The following is a 17,928-nucleotide window of genomic DNA, read 5'->3' as shown; positions in this document are numbered from 1 at the left end:
CTGATTGACAAATAGGCTAAAGAAAGATCCGATTCGATACTGAGCTCCTCATTCATTCCATCTAATAAATCAGGGGTTAGGTGGCTATACGTAGATTTAAGCATTCATCAAGACTATCTGGCAAAAGGGTAGGCTATGTCTTAACATCAATTTTGCCACTTATGTGGAGAACAAAGCTTAACAATAGGATGATGCTTCAGCAGTATGCCTTCACATGAATAGGCCTATGTGATGTCACCTCACGCAATACAGCGCTGTGGTGATTGGCCATTGTTGATATTTGCCCGGTTTGATGAAGCGTTATCTCCCCTGCAAGTCTGGTCCCAAGGGTTTATCCTTGTGATGCCTCTGAAAACGGTGCAATTTGGTTAGCTCGTAAACACTGAACCGCCACTGCTGTTAGTATCTTGATTTTCTTTCCCACAGTTAGGCCTACTGCTTCACTGATATTATATCAATAATACGACATTGCCTTTACTGTGGTTTCACATAAATCTAAAACACATATATTGTTGTGTATTGTGTATTGATCTCTTAAACCCATGCGTTCTTTAAAATAATTGATGCCACCATCCGTGCACCTAAAGGGTTGATTTGGCGTTGCTGTATAGGCTAACCTAGCTGTATTTTTTTTTCTCCAGTAATATAACAGAATGTACAGTGATTTTAAGTAATTCGATATTTTTGTTAGTGATACGTTTTATGTGTATCAGGACTCAATTTTATACAGATTTTATGTGAAGGAATTCTATTATTATTATTTTAAATAAATGCAACGTCCAATTCCCTTATTTCTGTTAAACCGTTGTAAAATGGGAACAATAAAACTGGAAGATTTCTCATATAGGGGTTTAGACGCTTGTCGGGTATGAAATGGCCACGGCATGTTCGCTTATCTTGCCTTGCCATATTGCGCCCTTGTTCCGCTCCCCATGCCGCGCAGCGGGCTGGACTCGATGAGGAATTGCACAGACCTCACTTCCAGTTCCAGTCAGTAGCCTAGTTCACTAGCTCCAAAAATCTTAGACATGGATGACCCCCAAACAAAATGGCTTCTTGCACATTAGAAGAAATATCACGTCGGCATTTGTAAGTCCACATGTTTAATTACTTTTAAGTAGAGCGTGTCAAATATTCTTTTGCTTAAATTTGTCTATAATGTAGCGAATGTGTCATCAATAGCTGAATATGGTCATTAAAAACAGGCCTATGTTTAGATATGCTATGCTATGATTAGAACAACTAACAAGGCCTATTATTTCTATATTCACTTTCGATGCGGTGCGTTTCAGAGATTTGTTGTAATTATAGTCACATAAATCTTTTAGGGAAACGGAGCTAAAATCGAAATATTTTGTCTCTCTTGAGTCTGGACAAACACTAAATTGCACCCCAGCAAATATTTCGTTCGTTTTCGAAACGAAAGGGAAAAAATCTATCAGGATATAGGCTACAACCTAGAACATGTGAAATTGGACTAATAAAGTTTTAGTATGCAGTAAGCTACGATCGAAGGTAGTGTTTACAGTCAACACAAATTCTGCATAATTGTGTCCGATCAAAACTTCATAGCCCATTAACACTAGTGAAAGAATTCAACCAACTTTTCGTTTTACATTCTATGGGCTGGGACAACCAATCGTCGAATGTCGAATGTGTGTAATGCAAAATTGCACAAAAGTGTATGCAAAATTAAGAGACTAAAACAAATAAACGGCCAGAATGCGAGCTGCCATTCAGTAGGCTATACTGCCGTATAGGTTATACAGGCTATGAGAATTTCTTCCTGTCCCACTGTGGATGACTGCAAGAATTCAGAATTTAGACCATAACGCTTAATGACCTGGAACAACCTGCTGTCATAACGGTTTTATTTTGGCAGTTCATCTGTAACAGTGCTTTGGACAGATAAGGTCCCATAACCTGATAACCCTCTGGGATGTAGCCTATGCTAATTAGGGAGACGTAAAATATCTGACAAAACATCTGAAATAATGTGTTTTTCTTTTCTATCATTTTGGATTGCTTAACCCAAGTTAGAACGCAAAGCCCATTTTAAAATTATTAGTTGTCAATTAGGGCTCATTTTAATGCAAAAAGATGAGTTAAGGTTGTAGACTGACTCTAAGGTATATAGCCTATCACTTCTTGCATTTTACCTTAAATGTTGTAGACCTTGTAATGGTTACAGAATTTGCAAATATCCTGAAAAAATAACAGGGTAAGTGAAACATTGTAAGTCTACTGCTCCATGCACTTGTTCTTTCTGCTGCGTGCGACATGTTTGTTCCGTTTAAAATCATTTAGCACGTGCAGCCTAACAGAAGGTCTCTCCTCATTCTTCAGAGTGGTGGTGCTCAGTTCTGTGCATATGGAGACAACCTTGACATCGATTACACATATCTTGCCTTTTTACTTGCGCCACATCTTGCCAAAATGAAAGAAAAATCAGAAGCAGGGACTTCCAAAAAGCAGAAAAGTCCAAATGTCGATGCCAGTGGTTCGGTGACAGAGGATTCAGGCGTCAGGGGGTCTGAGGACGAAAACCAAGACGAACCTAGTTCAACTGACATATCCAAGAGACAAGAGGACTCTGATAAACCGCCTACCGGGACCAGCATCCTCAACGGCGATGCCAAGGGAACAGCTTACGCCCACCATCTAAAAAAGGAAGTACCAGTGATTGAACTCACCAGGAGGGATGATATAAAAGGAAGAAACCACTGGACAGAGCAGCATAAGGTGCAGACAACGGAACTGTGCAGGCCACCTATTTCTTTGCCCCTGCCGCACCGAGACGCACCAAACGACACTCGAATGGTTCAGCTGAGCCCTACCGCTTTTCCTCTCCCGGCAAGAGCGATGCTCTACAATAACGTTACGCAGTCGCTCGCCACAATTAACAGGTGAGTATATGTCCTTCCTTATCATATAAGGCATAAAGGTTTTGGCTTTGCCAGTCATAATTTAATCAACAGTGCAAATAGATCAAATAGTAAGATGAAATCATCCATCTCCCACTTATTTAAAATAGGATTAGCATTCATGGTATAGTCAGGTATAGCATGTGTTCAGAGGAAGAAACAAAGCTTCATTAATGCTACTGTATGTGTCTAAGTGTAATGTGTGTGTGTGTGTGTGTGTGTGTGTGTGTGTGTGTGTGTGTGTGTGTGTGTGTGTGTGTTACTTCTGTATTCTGATTCAATGCATTTGAGGTACTTATATGTTTGTGTGCAGTGTTTAGTGGTATTTAGTTATTGAATGTAATTAAATCTGAATTTCTATGTGAGTGTTACCATTTTGAATGTGGTATGCATTTTCACAAACTGCACATTTGTGAACATGTGGCATATGGCTTGAGATGTCTGTGGTGTCTGTCTGCATGTTGATATGTGTTCCAGTGTGCTAAACTCAGATATTTCCCCAATCCTGTCAGTGCCTTTGGCGGTGAGTTGGAGCAGTATGGAATGTATCCTGGTAGCAGGGTAAAGCGCAGACCCGCGCCTTACGAGGTTGAACTCGACGAGGGTAGGCGATTTTTAGATCTTTATAAGTATGGTAAGATGCAACTCTGCTGTGTTGTTATTCATTGTCAAAATCCTCCACCGCCACTTTAAAAACCACCCTCCAGTTTGCATTTCACCATTTGTTTACCCCAGATTTTCATAACAACATGTTTTATGTGATTGTTTATATTTAAGTAAAAACAGATGAACCACAGGTATGTCATATGTATGAACGTCATAAATGGGGATTTTATCCAGCCATGTGTGTTCTTACTATTCAATATTACACCTTTTCTTTTTAATGTAGATGTCTCTTAACGGACAGAGAACAGTGGTGCTAAATGTATTAGTTATGTCTAGAGGAGGGGTAGCTGGCTGCTGTTCAAAACAGCGAATTTGCCGCAGTCAATGCAAAGCATACAATTAGTGCTACAAGGATTAAGGTAGCTTATATCCAATATGATTTTGTTTGTCATTCATGGATAGTGGAATTACTTTCCACTGACATGGTGAACTTACAACAGATCAAGATAAAGCAGCATGACTCGTCTTAAATTCTCGTCTTAAATTCATCATAAAGGTTTATTTGTTTGACAGTTTGACTTCTTACACACTATCATGTCAATAAACATGATTCCTATCCTTTAATGTGGTCTTTTTAATGTTACACCTCAAATATTGAGAGTAATCTTAATGCCTGAATGCATTTTCTACTTTCCAGGTTCAGAAAATAAGCCCATTTTCCATTGTTGTCTTGTGTTGTTTAAAAAAACAATCGCTATGTGATTTGTCTTCCACAAGGCTCCTCATTAGATGTCCTTCTGGCTATAAAATCTCTGCTCTCCTTTAATCAAATCTCAACTGTCTTTGTCTAATTCCGCCAGCCAAACATTGTCTGTATCTTCGAACCAATGTTTGACAATCAACAAGTAGAGAAACCCTTCCACACCACCCAGATGAGGCCCCTTCTCTACACGGCATCGGCATTTCAACCTCTCTCTCCCTCTCCTGATTTTAACCTCCCCTCTCCTCTTTCCGTCTTGTCCCAGCTGGGGAGCCGAAGATCGTGCGGCGCATCTTCACCAACAGCCGCGAACGCTGGCGCCAGCAAAACGTGAATGGGGCGTTCGCCGAGCTCCGCAAGCTCCTCCCGACCCACCCACCCGACAAGAAGCTGAGCAAGAATGAGATCCTGCGCCTGGCCATGAAGTACATCAACTTCCTCACCAAGCTCCTCAACGATCAGGACAGCGGTGGCGAGGGCATCGTGATGACGGGCACCGACGAAGACGACGCTCACGAAATTTCAGCTGTTGGTCAGGGCCGGGGAGTGGGGGTGGTGGTGGCCAACTGTGGGGGGGACGGAGGCGGCAGCGGCGGGCTAGTCAGAGAGGATCTGCTGCTGCAGGAGGCGCTGTCCCCCGGCTCCAGCTGTGGTAGCCTGCTGGACGGAGACGGCAGCTCGGAGGGGTACGCCGAAGAGCAGGACTCACCTCCTGCCCAGCCTGCGCTGCTGAGCAGGGGGGGGCAGCACCCGCACTCGGCACGGACACACGACGGCCAGGGCCAGCGATGATGCCAGCGGGCGCTGAGACCGCAGGAGACGCACATACTGGATACCAACTGATATGTGAAGGATGAGCAGTTTTTTTTTCACTAAGTCAGTCAAGCTGTCCTTGAAATCCTAAAGTTCATTTCCCATCTGAGATCACCTAGCACTCATGTATATTGAAGTTGAAAGTTGAAAGTCTGATTCTACTGGTGGGATGCCAAGACCACAAAAGGCAGTCATGTCTGACATCAGCATTTCCATGATACCTGCACATTTGGCCCTCTCCATCATCTAAGCCTACACTATGTTACTGGCAGAACAACCTAATAGCTGTACCACTCACACCACACAGTAAACATCAAGACCTACAGTATTAGAAGCTTTTGTGCAATTGATGCCATACAATAATTTCCATAAGGCCAGACAAGGTTCGCAACTTTGAAGGTTGAAACAGTGTCATTATAACTGGCATCATAATTACAGTACATAACTTGGATGGAAAGTATTTATATATGTAGTGCATTTTATGATGGCTGCCATCCCACAGCATCATGAGGGTAGAGCTAAGGGAACAAAAAAGTGATGATGTTGATAGGTTGTTTGGAGGTTTTATGAAGAAAAACATCCTTGTTAATGTCACCTAATCAGTCCTTAGTATGCCAAAAAATGAAACAACTTGTCTTTAGATGACTCTCCATGATTCCTAACATTTCAGTTTTTATAATTTTATGCCGGTATAATTTTGTTAGTCTGCTCTGCACCAAGTATTACATTGATCTGTTGGTTAGTACAATATTTTTTTCCGTAAATAAACAATACCTAGCTGGCATGGTACCAAGCAGTCTGCAATGCAGCATATTCAACCATAAGCTTCTAATTCCATTGTGAAAATCCGGCTACTGACACAAGGATGGGTCTTCAGATCCAGTTGAAGTTGAACGAAAGCAAACAGAATCAACAGAATAAATGATCAAAATACACACAGAAATACTTGTTAGACCAATAATATATTTATCATTATATACAATAAGTCAACACTATGAGAGCCAATGTACACTATTCAGTTTCTGTTATGTACATGTGTCGATACACAAGGGCCACAGAGTGAATAGAAGTGGAATATGCATCGGTTTAGATACAGTTTTTTGTTCTTTCACTTGGCACGGTCACAAACATTGCTGTATACTTACACATGTGGCACAATTATTGGTTTAGTGATGAAATCATATATTTACAAGCAGGCATACAACCAACCTGGACACCCCTTTCATTATTCAAATATAACCAGGGATATGTAGGGATGGTTTTGCTTATCTCTGTATACGGGGCTTATATTATGGATTTTTTTGTGTTTTTGTTTTTTATTGACAAATTACTGTACTAGATGTTTGGTGGGGTTGTTTGCAGGTCTTATTTCAGGTGCGCATGAGCAATCCAGGAACAGACGTCTGCCGAAGTGGTGGCCCAAGAGAGAAAGAGCCAGTAGCTTTGTCTGTCTTGTCTAGCAGTAGTCATGCCTTCACTGTGCATTCATACACAGTTTGGCACATGCATTGTTTTTGTCATTGCCTTTTGAGTATCTCTAGTCACATGAGTCCCATTTACCATAATCAGCCATCTTTGATTCACAATACAGCTTTGAAATATGTGTGAGTCCGGATTAAATAGGTACCGCCATTTTATTTTGAACACCAAAAAGGTACAACAACACACCATCACCATCTGTAAATTAGAAAAATATGTCGCTGTAACAAGACTACTTGTGGCTTCATGGCAGATTCTGATGTACTTACTACGTAGTGAGAATGTACAGTATGATGTTGAAACGTTTATTCCATGTTTTAGTGATTTGTGTAGGCATATCCTTTTTTTTTGTCCAGGCAAATAGTATAAAAATATGTGGGTGCTTTCCAAATGAATTTCCTTTCCAAATTTACATGTAAATATTTTTTTCAATGTATTCAATTTAGTGAACTATAAAGTTACCCACAAGGAAATTTGGAGAAGAAAATGGGACTCACAGAAAGTATATACAGGTCCGGTTGTAGATATACCGCAAGTCAAGATTTCTCCTTTTTCTTTCAATTTCAGGAGTCTAGTTAGAGGCTACATTTTTTTTCCTGTACCACTTGCCATCATAATACCCCCCATGATTCCTGACTATTTACTGTATTATTATATTATAAAAATCTATAAATCATTGGATATTAAAATAACAAGAATGCTTTGTAATGACCTGTAAGGTACACAGAGGAGGTCAAAAGAGAAATGTAGATTTTTTATTTTCATATTAGTGTACATGTATTAGATGGTACATTCCTCCTATTTACACGTTCCTAAATATTTTCTCTTGATGATTGTGGTATTTCTTTACACCTCTTTGTAGTCAATTTACCCTAGGTACACAGCAGCATACTTTTATGTTTTACACTGGAGGTTCTCTCAGTTTTGTAATAAATATATATATAAACAACCCTGATTGTTCTTTGATAAATATCTGTGAGCATATTGTTATGCAACATTATTAGGAATTATCTTTATATAAAATACAATAAAGTATGATTATGTTGACAGTGGGCTCAGTCCATACACTGATTTTGACTGCCAGAATGAATAGATGTATTTTTTACATTATGTTGGGTTGTATTGCTCGTTCGTAAGTTCCGTAATTGTCAAGAGACAGCTGTACCTGGGGACAGCTCACATACCTCTGCTGTGGAATCCATAAGCTGAATACTTACTTCCTTCTAGCAAGTGACAACTTCCTGTAAAGGTCAGCACACAGCAGGATATCCTGCCATTGTATAGGCACTGTGCTCCAGGCATCCCAAATATTATGGAAAGCCTCACACAAAATGTGTGACGTTTATGCTGATTATCTGTTTTCTCAACTAAACAACACAAATATTTTAATAGTATATATGAAGAGAATTAGAGTGCTGTTTAAAACAAAATGGCAGAATCCTGCCAAAGACATAGTGCACAGAAGCAGTTTAAGCAGTAAAGTCGAGCAGTTGTGGAAGAGTAGGAAAGGTCTGAGTGAGAGTGAGCGACAGAGAGGGAGAGAGAAGAAAGGGGGCGAGAAAAAGGAGGGAGAGGGGAGGAGGGGGGGTGGTGGATTTATCAGGCTTCTGCAGATGGGAGGCAGTGTGGCTCATGCTGCCAAGTGATTCTGTATGCTAATGAGGCTTTATCAGTCCCGCTGCAGGAACAATATACTGGATTCCACACAGGGAGTCCTGCCTGCCAGATAGAGATTACACTGCCTACACATTTATTTACTTCAGTATGAGAATAACCCTCTCCTTCCACACACATAAACACACACACACACACACACACACACACACACACACACAGACACACACACACACACACACACACACACACACTCACACACACACATAAACACACACACACATACTCATCCTCACAAACAAACCACAAATTTGCGCAAATACATGCACACATATACATATATGTAAAGCTTATCATCCACCTTCTATCATCAGCAGATATATTCAAAAGAGTTTCTATTCATAAATATGTTAGTGTGCTTACTTACCACATGTCATCAATGGAGTATACAATTACTTTTACCAAACTCAATAATTTAATGTGACAGAATAGAGGCCAATAATTTGTTTACATTTTTTATTTTTGGAAAACAAAAAATATTAGCTTGACTAACTATGCATACAAATAGTGGACATAGTACACAAGGTTGGTTATTTGAATCCTGCAGCCAATTCTATAGCTAGGTGTACTGGACAGTAACTACAGCACAGAACCAAAAAGCTTTAATGTGTGATTTATGAGATAGACTTGCTTATGAGAGATCAGGGGCATAAGATCTCAAAATAGAACTGAACATGTGACCTACACGTGGATGTTAGTTCCAGGAAGGGGAGACAATAGATTATGACTTGTACTGCACTGATCTTTTTTTTTTTGCCTAATGGAATGCAACAAATGTAGAATTATGAATTATAATCATAACAATGTATATTAAGTCCCCAACCAGCTTATAAAGGAAAAAGGCTCATTTTGTTTGATAGTAGGTCTCACTTTAAAGTGTACCTTCATTATGACTACTGCTATTGCTAGTGCAGTGTGGTCATAAAGATTTGACCCTGGGACACTGAAACTTGGGGATGTAGTTTGGACTTGGCGACTTGGACATGTAGCTGATACGATGATACATAGTGATATGATATGTTATATATATATATATGTATACTGGTCTCAGGGAGGTGCATCAACCCATCCCATCACTGCTCATTTGTGGTGTAGTGCCAACTGAGAGACGTAAATCCAAGTTGTGAACTGCACACAATTTGTCATGTAGGATCATTAATGTTTATTTTGCTCACTTAGCAAAATGGCTACCAACAGCCAATAGTCCTTGAGCCAGACCCCCTAATTTTGTTCAATCGGTATCATTCAAGGGGAATAAGTCTCTTATAGTGATTTTTGAAGGTATACCACCCTAGAATTAGAAAATATGTGATAACATTGCATTTGGGGTAGCATTTTGTGTTTTATCAGCCGGTTTATGTCCATTGTATGTCTATGGAGAAATATCTTACAGGTGAATGGGCTAAAAAAAAAACAAATAGATATCCCCACACAACCTCCACAGCTGATTGTTAGTATTTTTTTGTTTGTATTGCAACTTTTCTGAAATGTTGTGTATAAGTATGTAAATGACCCATGCAATTTAGAACATGGTAATCCTAACATTGCATAAAGTATGTTTATTGCATATTTCATTAGATAATGGCACAATTACATATTTATACATAATATTGTGGGGATATCTATTTGTTAAGATAACAGACAAAAAGCTACTACCATTGCAATGCTATCACTTATTTTCTCAACTCTAGGGTGATATAGCTTGACAAAAATCACTATGAGACTTATTCCCCTCAGATGACCTTTCTGGCTCAAGGACTACAATCAGAATTCTGCAGCCAAAACAATTTCTACCAATATTTTCTGATGCAAAGGTTCAAAGTTAATGCAATTTGATATGCTACATCGCTACCATATTCTTTGTATGTGTGCCAAATTTCATGGAATTGCATCCATGTGGGTGCTGCATATTTCACTATCTCAAGATATGCATGTGCCAATACCTTGTGATGTAAAGGTTCAAAGTTTATGAAATTTGACATGCATAGGCAGTGCTGCAACTGATACATTTCAGTAGCTGCCTGGAGCACTATGATCACTGCTTCTGGATGAGGGCATGTGCATCAGTGCATTAAATCAGTTTGGGAGCTGCATTTTTTACATTTACACACACACACACATGCACTCACACATTCACAAATGCACACACTCAAACTCACAAGCATACACATGCACACACACACACACATGCACGCACGCAAGCACACACGCACACACACACACACACACACACACACACATATGAGGATGAGTGTGGCTTTAGAACACAAAATGTACAAAATGTGAAAATTTACATGACACATTAGCAATAATTTGTGTTTCAATGACCATTGGGCAGCCAAGAGGAGATCATATAAGACTCAAAGTTTAGGAGGAGTTGCAGGAGTAAGGGATAGACAGAAGCTGAGAAGCATCATATGTTTTCTTTGGATAGTGCATGCAGCACAATGTAGCAGTTAAAAAATTAACCACTATGCGGTACATCTAGTTTTCTTATATTACAGTATGAAAAAGATATAGCTAGAGCATAAAATAATTTTCATTTCTAACCTCTTAGGAGATCATTTACCAGTAAATAATTTGGAGAGTGTCAGTGGAGAGTTTACTGTTTTAGTTACAGTTTCCTTCTCCTACATGTTCCTCCTCTGTTTTGGAGGTGAAACAGACTCCTCATCAGTGGAGTCTCTCCTCGACTGCCCCTGAGCTGTAGAGGATTTCTTTGCCACTTTTCTAGATTGCACTGTTTGGTGTCTACTGCCTTGTCCTGGGGAAGTGGTTCTTTTTCGATCACCGGGGAAGGTCCTTTCACACAGGGATGATGTTCTTTCCTTTTGGCAGAAGCAGGTTTTTTGAGACATTAAGTCATTAATGTTTCCTCTGATGTATATAGTGTTCTCATCGACTGAGTGGTGGAGAAGACTGTTGATACTATCACAGGCCTCAGACGTCGTCTCAGAACAGAGTCTTTTCTCTGGGCTAGGACTGGAAGACTCACTTCCTGCCATCTCCGCATCTGAGTCGTAAGCCTCTCCACAACTCTCAGAGGTTAGGGAACAAGTATGCTCTGAGTTGTTATCATAACACAAGTCCTCATCTTTGCTTTGAAACATTGTAGTCAGAGACGTGGTTCTGCACTCACAGATGTCAGACTTGGTCTCAAGGCAAAGGCTTCTTTTTGGGGCTCCACCAGCCGAGGAGGATGTGTTCTCTGCTGTCCTGGTGTCAGGATCTGACACATGTTCAAGACTCAATGAATGAGAATGATGCTCAGAATTTGAGTCTTTATCTTGTTCTTGAAGAGGGAGAGAATCGTCACCTGATACTGGCTGATAATCTTGGGATGGGATTAGAGGACAAGAGTTATTCAAGTTCAGGAGGTCACTTCTGGAAGTTGATGTCGCCATTGAAGGTTGAGCAGTTTCTGTAAAATGTAGAAGCACTGAACAGGATGATGCATGTGTAATGTTTTCTCTCATACCTGGGGTTAGTGATGTTATTGCTGTCAGTAGAGAGTTACTGAAGGAAATGTCATGAGAGCTTTGCTCCCTCATTTCTGTCTCATCCTTACAGGATAAAGCCTTCCTCAAGAACTCTAAAATAATGGACGCTAAGTGGTGAAACCATAGACACACAGAAAAACAGCTGGATTGTCTTGAAGTCAGTATTGAAGTATGGTTTGAGTTCTCCTGACTATCTCGGAGAGGTCTGTCAGACACAAGAGTTGATGGATTTTCTGGGGCATTTTCTGCCAGACCACAACTGTTCAAAACAGTGTAATTTTCTGATAGATCTAACTGATTGGTTCTGCCAGCAGGACAATGTGACCCTCCTCCAACCTCATTGCAGGAGCTGCCCTCTAAGAGTGGACCTTGAATGGGGGACTCATTCTCGGCCATATCTGCATCCAAATCTGATGTCTCTCCAGACTTCTCTGAGACCAAGCTATAAGATTGTTCAGATGAATAGTCAGTGTCTTCATCTTGAACATCTTTGGACAACTGTAGGGATGTATCGGTCACCTGAGGCTTGGGTATCTTCTGGTATGGGTCTTACAGAAATCAAAATGCAGGGATTATTGGAACCCAGTAGGTCATCGTTTGAGGATGTTGCTGAAGAAGGTGGATTGTATTCACTGGTGTCTTGTGCCTCTAGTCTTTCAAACAGATCACTGGGTCTTCTGATGTCTTGGGCAGTATTATGATAATTTTGATCACTCATTCCTTTGTCATGTATGGTATACATGGGTGAGGAAGAGGGATATCCCAAACAATTATAAAAATACTGGTTAAAATCTACTGATCCAGTTGTTGAGGGGAGATTTGTCATGATTTGCTGGTCATCATGGACAAAGTCATCTTCAGCAATTTGTATCCAGTTGTCTGGAGCTAATGCTGACAAAAATGAATCTGAAGTCCTGCTTCCTGATGAAAAGTCTGGTGGAGAATGGACATAGTCACATACCTCTTGTTTGTTTTCTTCAGTATTGGATCCAATTTGGGTGGTACCCTCCAGCTTTCCCAATGAAGATGAGCACTGTGGAAAGTTGCCATATTTTCTAAAGTCATTTTGTGCTGCTGTGTGGCTCAAAGGAAGGGGATCATTCCAGAAGCTTTGCTGGTCATCCTGCCAATCAACACAAATATTAGTTGAATCTAAAAAGGAAGAACTAATGTTTTCCTGGTCTAATGAGGACAGGTTGACATTTGTTTTTGTGGTGTCCTGGGGCTCATCTGAGACCACATTCTTTTTATTTTGCTCCATCTTAAAGGAGTCAAAATAATGTGGTCACCAGGCACCAACTTCAAGCACCATCTCTACTGAGTCCATCAGAGGCCTCAATATCCTGAAATTATTATCAAAGAATTTTCTCCTTTGTGACACATTTGTGACATCAATCAAGAGTGCACCTATGTAATATGTATGTGTTCAGGCAGGCTATGTTATGCTACAATGTTGTATAGCAAAGAGGAAAAGCACATTAAAGATCCATTGTCAATAGAAATGTGTTTTTATTTTAAGTTTGAGTTTTAGCCCTACTTAAGCTGAACTACATTTAGACATATTATTATTATTATTATTATTATTATTATATGCACAGACATACAAAAAACCTGACAGGGTACGACCATTTTTTCTGTATAAAAGAAAATGTAATCTTTCATACAAATGAACTGGGGGTGTTCTTTAATCTAAAAAAGGTGTAGGTTGTAGGTGTCAATTGACAGATTCTACCAACTCGGCCTTTTTGTTTAAAGAAAAACCTTATATATATTGTCTTTATTTACATAGGACAGTGAGGAGTGACAATAGGTGAGAGAGATGGGGTGGGATTAGGAAATGACCATGGTCACATTCGACCCTGCATGAGTCTGCATGAGCACTTGGGCCTGAATCCGGTACAGATGCTAAAGCCACTTGCACCACGTCTCCCCATGTCTCACTGATGAGTTACGGAAGTTAGAATGTTTCTGCTTAAAATTTCAAAATTATATTTCAATTCCATTTCATTTTTAGAGCATTTCAATCATTTTCTTCATTGAGGTGAACCTTGCACACTGGCACCATCTACTGGTCTTAATGGCAGTGGTAGCTTGCTGATTGAATCCATGGAAAACAATCGATGTATAATACTAGCTATGTGTCACCTGCTTAAAGCAGACAATGTATAGAATTTTTCCTCCTCGTCAATCTCTGATTGTCTTCAGACTACTTCAGTCTTAAGTATCAAGCATCAATTTCCTCCTTTCTGGATTATCATAATGGGCAAAAACATTTTATAACACCATGATTATACCACCACATTAGGATCGGATATTGGTTGGCCGATAAGTGAGAGAAAGTGGAATGGAGCATTATGTCCAATATTCCAATATGTTCTGCATTTCTCACTAGTGGGTCACTTAGTGACACTAAAAGTATGATTCTACGTAATAACTCTGTATGCTATCTGTAGTGTCCCTGTGTATATCTGTGTGTGACTATGTATTTAGAGATAAGCGGGAATATTATGACTTTGCAGTGTTTCACTGTTCTGCATGGCTGCGTCAGTAGCTATCTGCTCCGGATTGCCAGGTTGCCACTAATCAGAGTGTGATTCAGTGTAGTCCATGTGAGATGGGATGACCAACGCCATCTCCTGTCAGCCTGGAAGGATACTTAAACCCTAACTATTTCCTTGTCTAGTTAGAGCAGCTGATGGATCTTTAGGTGAAGTCATGCTGTCTCTCCCTTGATGTGCATCATTGTAAATAAAACTCTGTTCCTGATTTTTCCTACCATTCATCTGACTGGGTCTTCATTCATCTGTGGTATCAAAATTACCATCATAAGTGCCTACATCCATCATGTCTATGGTTTCACTTGTACAATGTAGTGTATGTTAAATACCAAATATGAAACTATTTGTATGGGTCTATGTAATGTGTTTTCTATTGTATTCAAAATCACATTTCACCACTTTATAAGCACCATGGTGCCATCTAGTGGACAACACGAATACAAAAAAAATCATAAACAATACTGTATATCATGTAATTATTGAATGTACAAATAAAAAAATGTAGACTGAATGCAACAGAATGTACTTTAATTTCGCTAAGGCTGCCATCTATATTTGAATACATTTGATGTTGTGCACTAGGCCCTTCCATTACATCAACAGAAACCAGAAAGAGACTGGTCAGGCAGTGAAAGTTACTTGTTGTTGTAATGAATATCATGCAAAGCATAGAGGTTATGGCTACAGTGTGCTGACTGGGTCAAACAAAGGACAGAGCGTGTCAGGTTCAGTCCTTGACATCAGCATAGAGAAGGAAGCCAGAGAAGGTGCTATCATCTTCACTACTTGAGTAAACTCCGTTCCAGTCCCGTAGAGTCTCCAGCCACACCTCGTCTCCAGGGTCCAGCCGGAACAAGGCCATGTTGGAGGCTTGGTCAATGTCCTGGCCATAGAGGGAGTCACGTGTACGCAACTTGCGCATGCCATTCACTACCAGGGCAGCGCGGAGTGGCCGGTTCCGGACAGTAATGTGGTACGAGAACACGTACACACCTGGGAGGGTGCAGTTAAACTTGCTGGTGGCAGCATCCCAGTGACCCTCATCATTGTAAAAGACCTTGTCAAATTTGACAGGCAGGCCAGGAGGAGGAAAGGACCTGCTGGGGAAGAGACCCACACTGAATGCCGAGCGACTCTGGACCGCACCCTCCCCTTTGGCACCTTTCACTCCTCTCTGCCCCCGCGGCCCCTTTGGCCCCCTGGCTCCCTTCAGTCCTGGTACGCCTCTTCCCCCCGGTGGACCGGGTGGCCCCACGGGTCCTGTGTCTCCCTTGACCCCTGGAGAGCCTGCGTCGCCCTTCTCACCGTCAGCCCCAGGAGGTCCATGAGTGCCGTTCTGTCCAGGAGGTCCAGCTTCACCTTTCGGTCCAGGGGGTCCAGTCTCACCCTGATCCCCCTTCTCTCCAGGTAGGCAGTCTCCAGTTTCCCCCCTTTCCCCTTTCATACCATCTAGGCCAGGAGCTCCCATCATCCCCACTACCCCTGGGTCTCCCTTTTCTCCCTTAAACCCACCCTCACCCCGGTCCCCTTTCTCCCCGGGGTCTCCTTTCATCCCAGGAGGGCCTGTATCTCCATTGCTGCCTCTTGTGCCAGGATCACCTGCAAACAGAAACATTTGTATAAAAAGAGGCAGCACCATATAGATGAAGGATCTTACCACTTCCTGGCTACAGCACTAAGTGAGACGACTATGAGATGGATATGGCCTTTGTATGCTACACTCACTATGAAACAGAATTATTGTAACAATTACTACTGTACTATCAGATCTGGAATGAAAGGCTGGTGTTTGGAAATCTGAGCCACACCTTTGTCCCCAGGTCTTCCTGGAATACCTAAGCTGCCAGGGATCCCTGCCTCTCCACGGTCTCCCTTTTCTCCTGAAAAAAAAAAACAAAAAACAAAACAAAACACATGGAGGATACAATACAGGTACAATAAGAATCGGTACTGTTAAAAGAAGTTCTGTTTCATGGTCAGGCTGAGGTGAGAAAGAATGATTCACCTTTACTTCCAACAAGTCCTGGTGTGCCAGGAAGACCTGCTGGACCAGCTAACCCCATTGGTCCTTTCTCACCCTTCTCTCCTGGTGGTCCTGGCTCATGGAGAGTATAGCACAAATCATTACCAGGTTTGCTAGACAGTGTATTTCTGAATCCATGTTTGAATAAAACTAATACTATAATACTACATGATCACCTTTGTTTATGTGATTGTACAGAAACTAATTATGTTCTCTTTATAGAACTACCGTATGGATTTTTATTGGTATTTTTTATTTAGGTCCCTGTCCATACCTGCTAGACCCCTCTCTCCCACTGGTCCTGGAGGTCCTTTCTCAGGAGGACAGCACTCACAGAAGTTAAAGAAGCATTCGTTATAGTCCAGGGTGTAGTTCTCTAGCCCCACTCCAGCTGGCACCATGGCCTCTGTGTGGTAGTCAGCGGAATAGGCATCACTGGAGTACGTGGTGCTGTCCGTGGGGGAGGAGGAGTAGCCATCCATCATGGATTCAGTGGTCTCCTCTGTCCCTGTAGTGCTGGAGGGACTCGGGGTAGTGGTGCTGGCCTGATGGAGACCCAGGCGAGGGGGGACTCCCTGGACTGGTCCACTGCCACCTCTCGGGGGCTTCTTGGTATGCTTCGGTTTTGGCCATCTTGTGGTTCTGGCAGCAGATGCCTGGGTTGCCATCAGGGCGGTCAACAGGGCCATCGCCAGGAATACAACATGCAGTGCTTTCCGGGTCATCTCAGTGTGTTGACTGAGAGCAATTTAGAGAAGTGTGCAAGTGTGTGTATTGAAAACAAAATGGATATTTAGATAGAAATGTAGATAGATAGATAAATAGATAGATAGATAGATAGATAGATAGATAGATAGATAGATAGATAGATAGATAAGGGAGACAAGGTGTTGAATCATACTTACCGTATAGATGAGTCTTAACCTTCTCTGAAGACACAACCAAAGCAAAGCCTTTTATCAACTTGTGCTTCGCCATTCTCAAGCAGTCTGACCAATGAGAGGGATACCTGTGATTTGAAAGGTGGAGGGCATCTGGCTGGCACTCCAAAGCTGATATCTGAGGACTGTTTTGAATGTATCTTTTTGAGATCCAACTGAACGGTCAGTCTTTTCACTCTTACACTTTCTTGTTCCATGTATGAAAATGAAGCACTTCTCAAGAGGATAAGCAAACCTTGATTAATACTATGCAAAGTCAGTTCGAGGTTATGGGAGTCATGATTTTCCCAAGGATCAAAAGGGAAACACAAGATGGGGGTGTGGGTGTAAAGAGAATTATGCCTGTGTTAGGTGACACCACAGGGTTATGGTCAGGTCCTTACGGGTGTGCAGTGAAACAAGCCTGAATATGCATAACAGTAAGAGACCTTTTCTACGGTACAAGGTGTTGGAAACTTAATAAGATTACTGAGTACAAATATATATGGACCCACATCTACGTCCTCTTGTGTTGGGTTGAGATCAGGCCCTTGCATGTCAGTGTGACCAACCCACCTGGCAGCACATCAAACAAGATCTGAAGCAGCAAGGCAAGTGAAAAACACATCTTTCAAATGAAAACAGAGGTAAACTTAATTAATATGGGGTTT

At 41.3% G+C, this 17,928-nt stretch overlaps 3 protein-coding genes across 4 annotated transcripts; 1 reads left to right on the top strand and 2 right to left on the bottom strand.

Annotated features, from left to right (window-relative positions):
* The first annotated feature begins 799 nt into the window (after positions 1-799).
* On the top strand, positions 800-7,629 carry LOC125291866 (T-cell acute lymphocytic leukemia protein 1 homolog). Of its 2 annotated transcripts, none has more exons than XM_048238803.1 (4): positions 800-1,089; positions 2,347-2,906; positions 3,437-3,558; positions 4,556-7,629. In XM_048238803.1, the coding sequence occupies exons 1-4, from the start codon at positions 1,033-1,035 to the stop codon at positions 5,080-5,082; spliced, it is 1,266 nt and encodes a 421-aa protein (XP_048094760.1). In that variant the 5' UTR covers positions 800-1,032; the 3' UTR covers positions 5,083-7,629. The 2 variants fall into 2 exon arrangements, with proteins under 2 accessions (XP_048094760.1, XP_048094768.1); XM_048238811.1 differs by having other exon boundaries at positions 830-1,089; positions 3,437-3,528.
* A 2,811-nt stretch (positions 7,630-10,440) lies between these two features.
* Positions 10,441-13,208, bottom strand: LOC125291876. Its single transcript, XM_048238826.1, has 2 exons — positions 11,735-13,208; positions 10,441-11,590 (listed from the first exon to the last, which is right to left on the bottom strand). The coding sequence occupies exons 1-2, from the start codon at positions 12,150-12,152 to the stop codon at positions 10,887-10,889; spliced, it is 1,122 nt and encodes a 373-aa protein (XP_048094783.1). The 5' UTR covers positions 12,153-13,208; the 3' UTR covers positions 10,441-10,886.
* Positions 13,209-14,898: 1,690 nt separating this feature from the next.
* otol1a (otolin 1a) lies at positions 14,899-17,044 on the bottom strand. Its single transcript, XM_048239033.1, has 4 exons — positions 16,616-17,044; positions 16,320-16,413; positions 16,123-16,194; positions 14,899-15,913 (listed from the first exon to the last, which is right to left on the bottom strand). The coding sequence occupies exons 1-4, from the start codon at positions 17,024-17,026 to the stop codon at positions 15,042-15,044; spliced, it is 1,449 nt and encodes a 482-aa protein (XP_048094990.1). The 5' UTR covers positions 17,027-17,044; the 3' UTR covers positions 14,899-15,041.
* Positions 17,045-17,928: the final 884 nt, after the last annotated feature.

The sequence above is a fragment of the Alosa alosa genome, chromosome 1, assembly GCF_017589495.1.
Source record: "Alosa alosa isolate M-15738 ecotype Scorff River chromosome 1, AALO_Geno_1.1, whole genome shotgun sequence".
NCBI lineage: Eukaryota > Metazoa > Chordata > Actinopteri > Clupeiformes > Clupeidae > Alosa > Alosa alosa.
The sequence above is the reverse complement of the archived record's forward strand: the minus strand, read 5'-3'. Positions and strand labels throughout refer to the sequence as shown.

Bases quoted from the DNA above. Each gene is read 5' to 3' on its own strand.
- LOC125291866 (XM_048238803.1), top strand. From the start codon at position 1,033: ATGACCCCCAAACAAAATGGCTTCTTGCACATTAGAAGAAATATCACG. The intron at 2,907-3,436 runs GTGAGTATATGT...CAATCCTGTCAG, and splicing joins TCGCTCGCCACAATTAACAG to TGCCTTTGGCGGTGAGTTGG. The intron at 3,559-4,555 runs GTAAGATGCAAC...GTCTTGTCCCAG, and splicing joins TTTAGATCTTTATAAGTATG to CTGGGGAGCCGAAGATCGTG.
- otol1a (XM_048239033.1), bottom strand. From the start codon at position 17,026: ATGGCCCTGTTGACCGCCCTGATGGCAACCCAGGCATCTGCTGCCAGA. The intron at 16,414-16,615 runs GCAGGTATGGAC...ACTCTCCATGAG, and splicing joins CAGTGGGAGAGAGGGGTCTA to CCAGGACCACCAGGAGAGAA. The intron at 16,195-16,319 runs GTGAATCATTCT...TTTTTTTTTCAG, and splicing joins AGGACTTGTTGGAAGTAAAG to GAGAAAAGGGAGACCGTGGA.
- LOC125291876 (XM_048238826.1), bottom strand. From the start codon at position 12,152: ATGGCCGAGAATGAGTCCCCCATTCAAGGTCCACTCTTAGAGGGCAGC. The intron at 11,591-11,734 runs GTATGAGAGAAA...TCCCATCCCAAG, and splicing joins AATAACATCACTAACCCCAG to ATTATCAGCCAGTATCAGGT.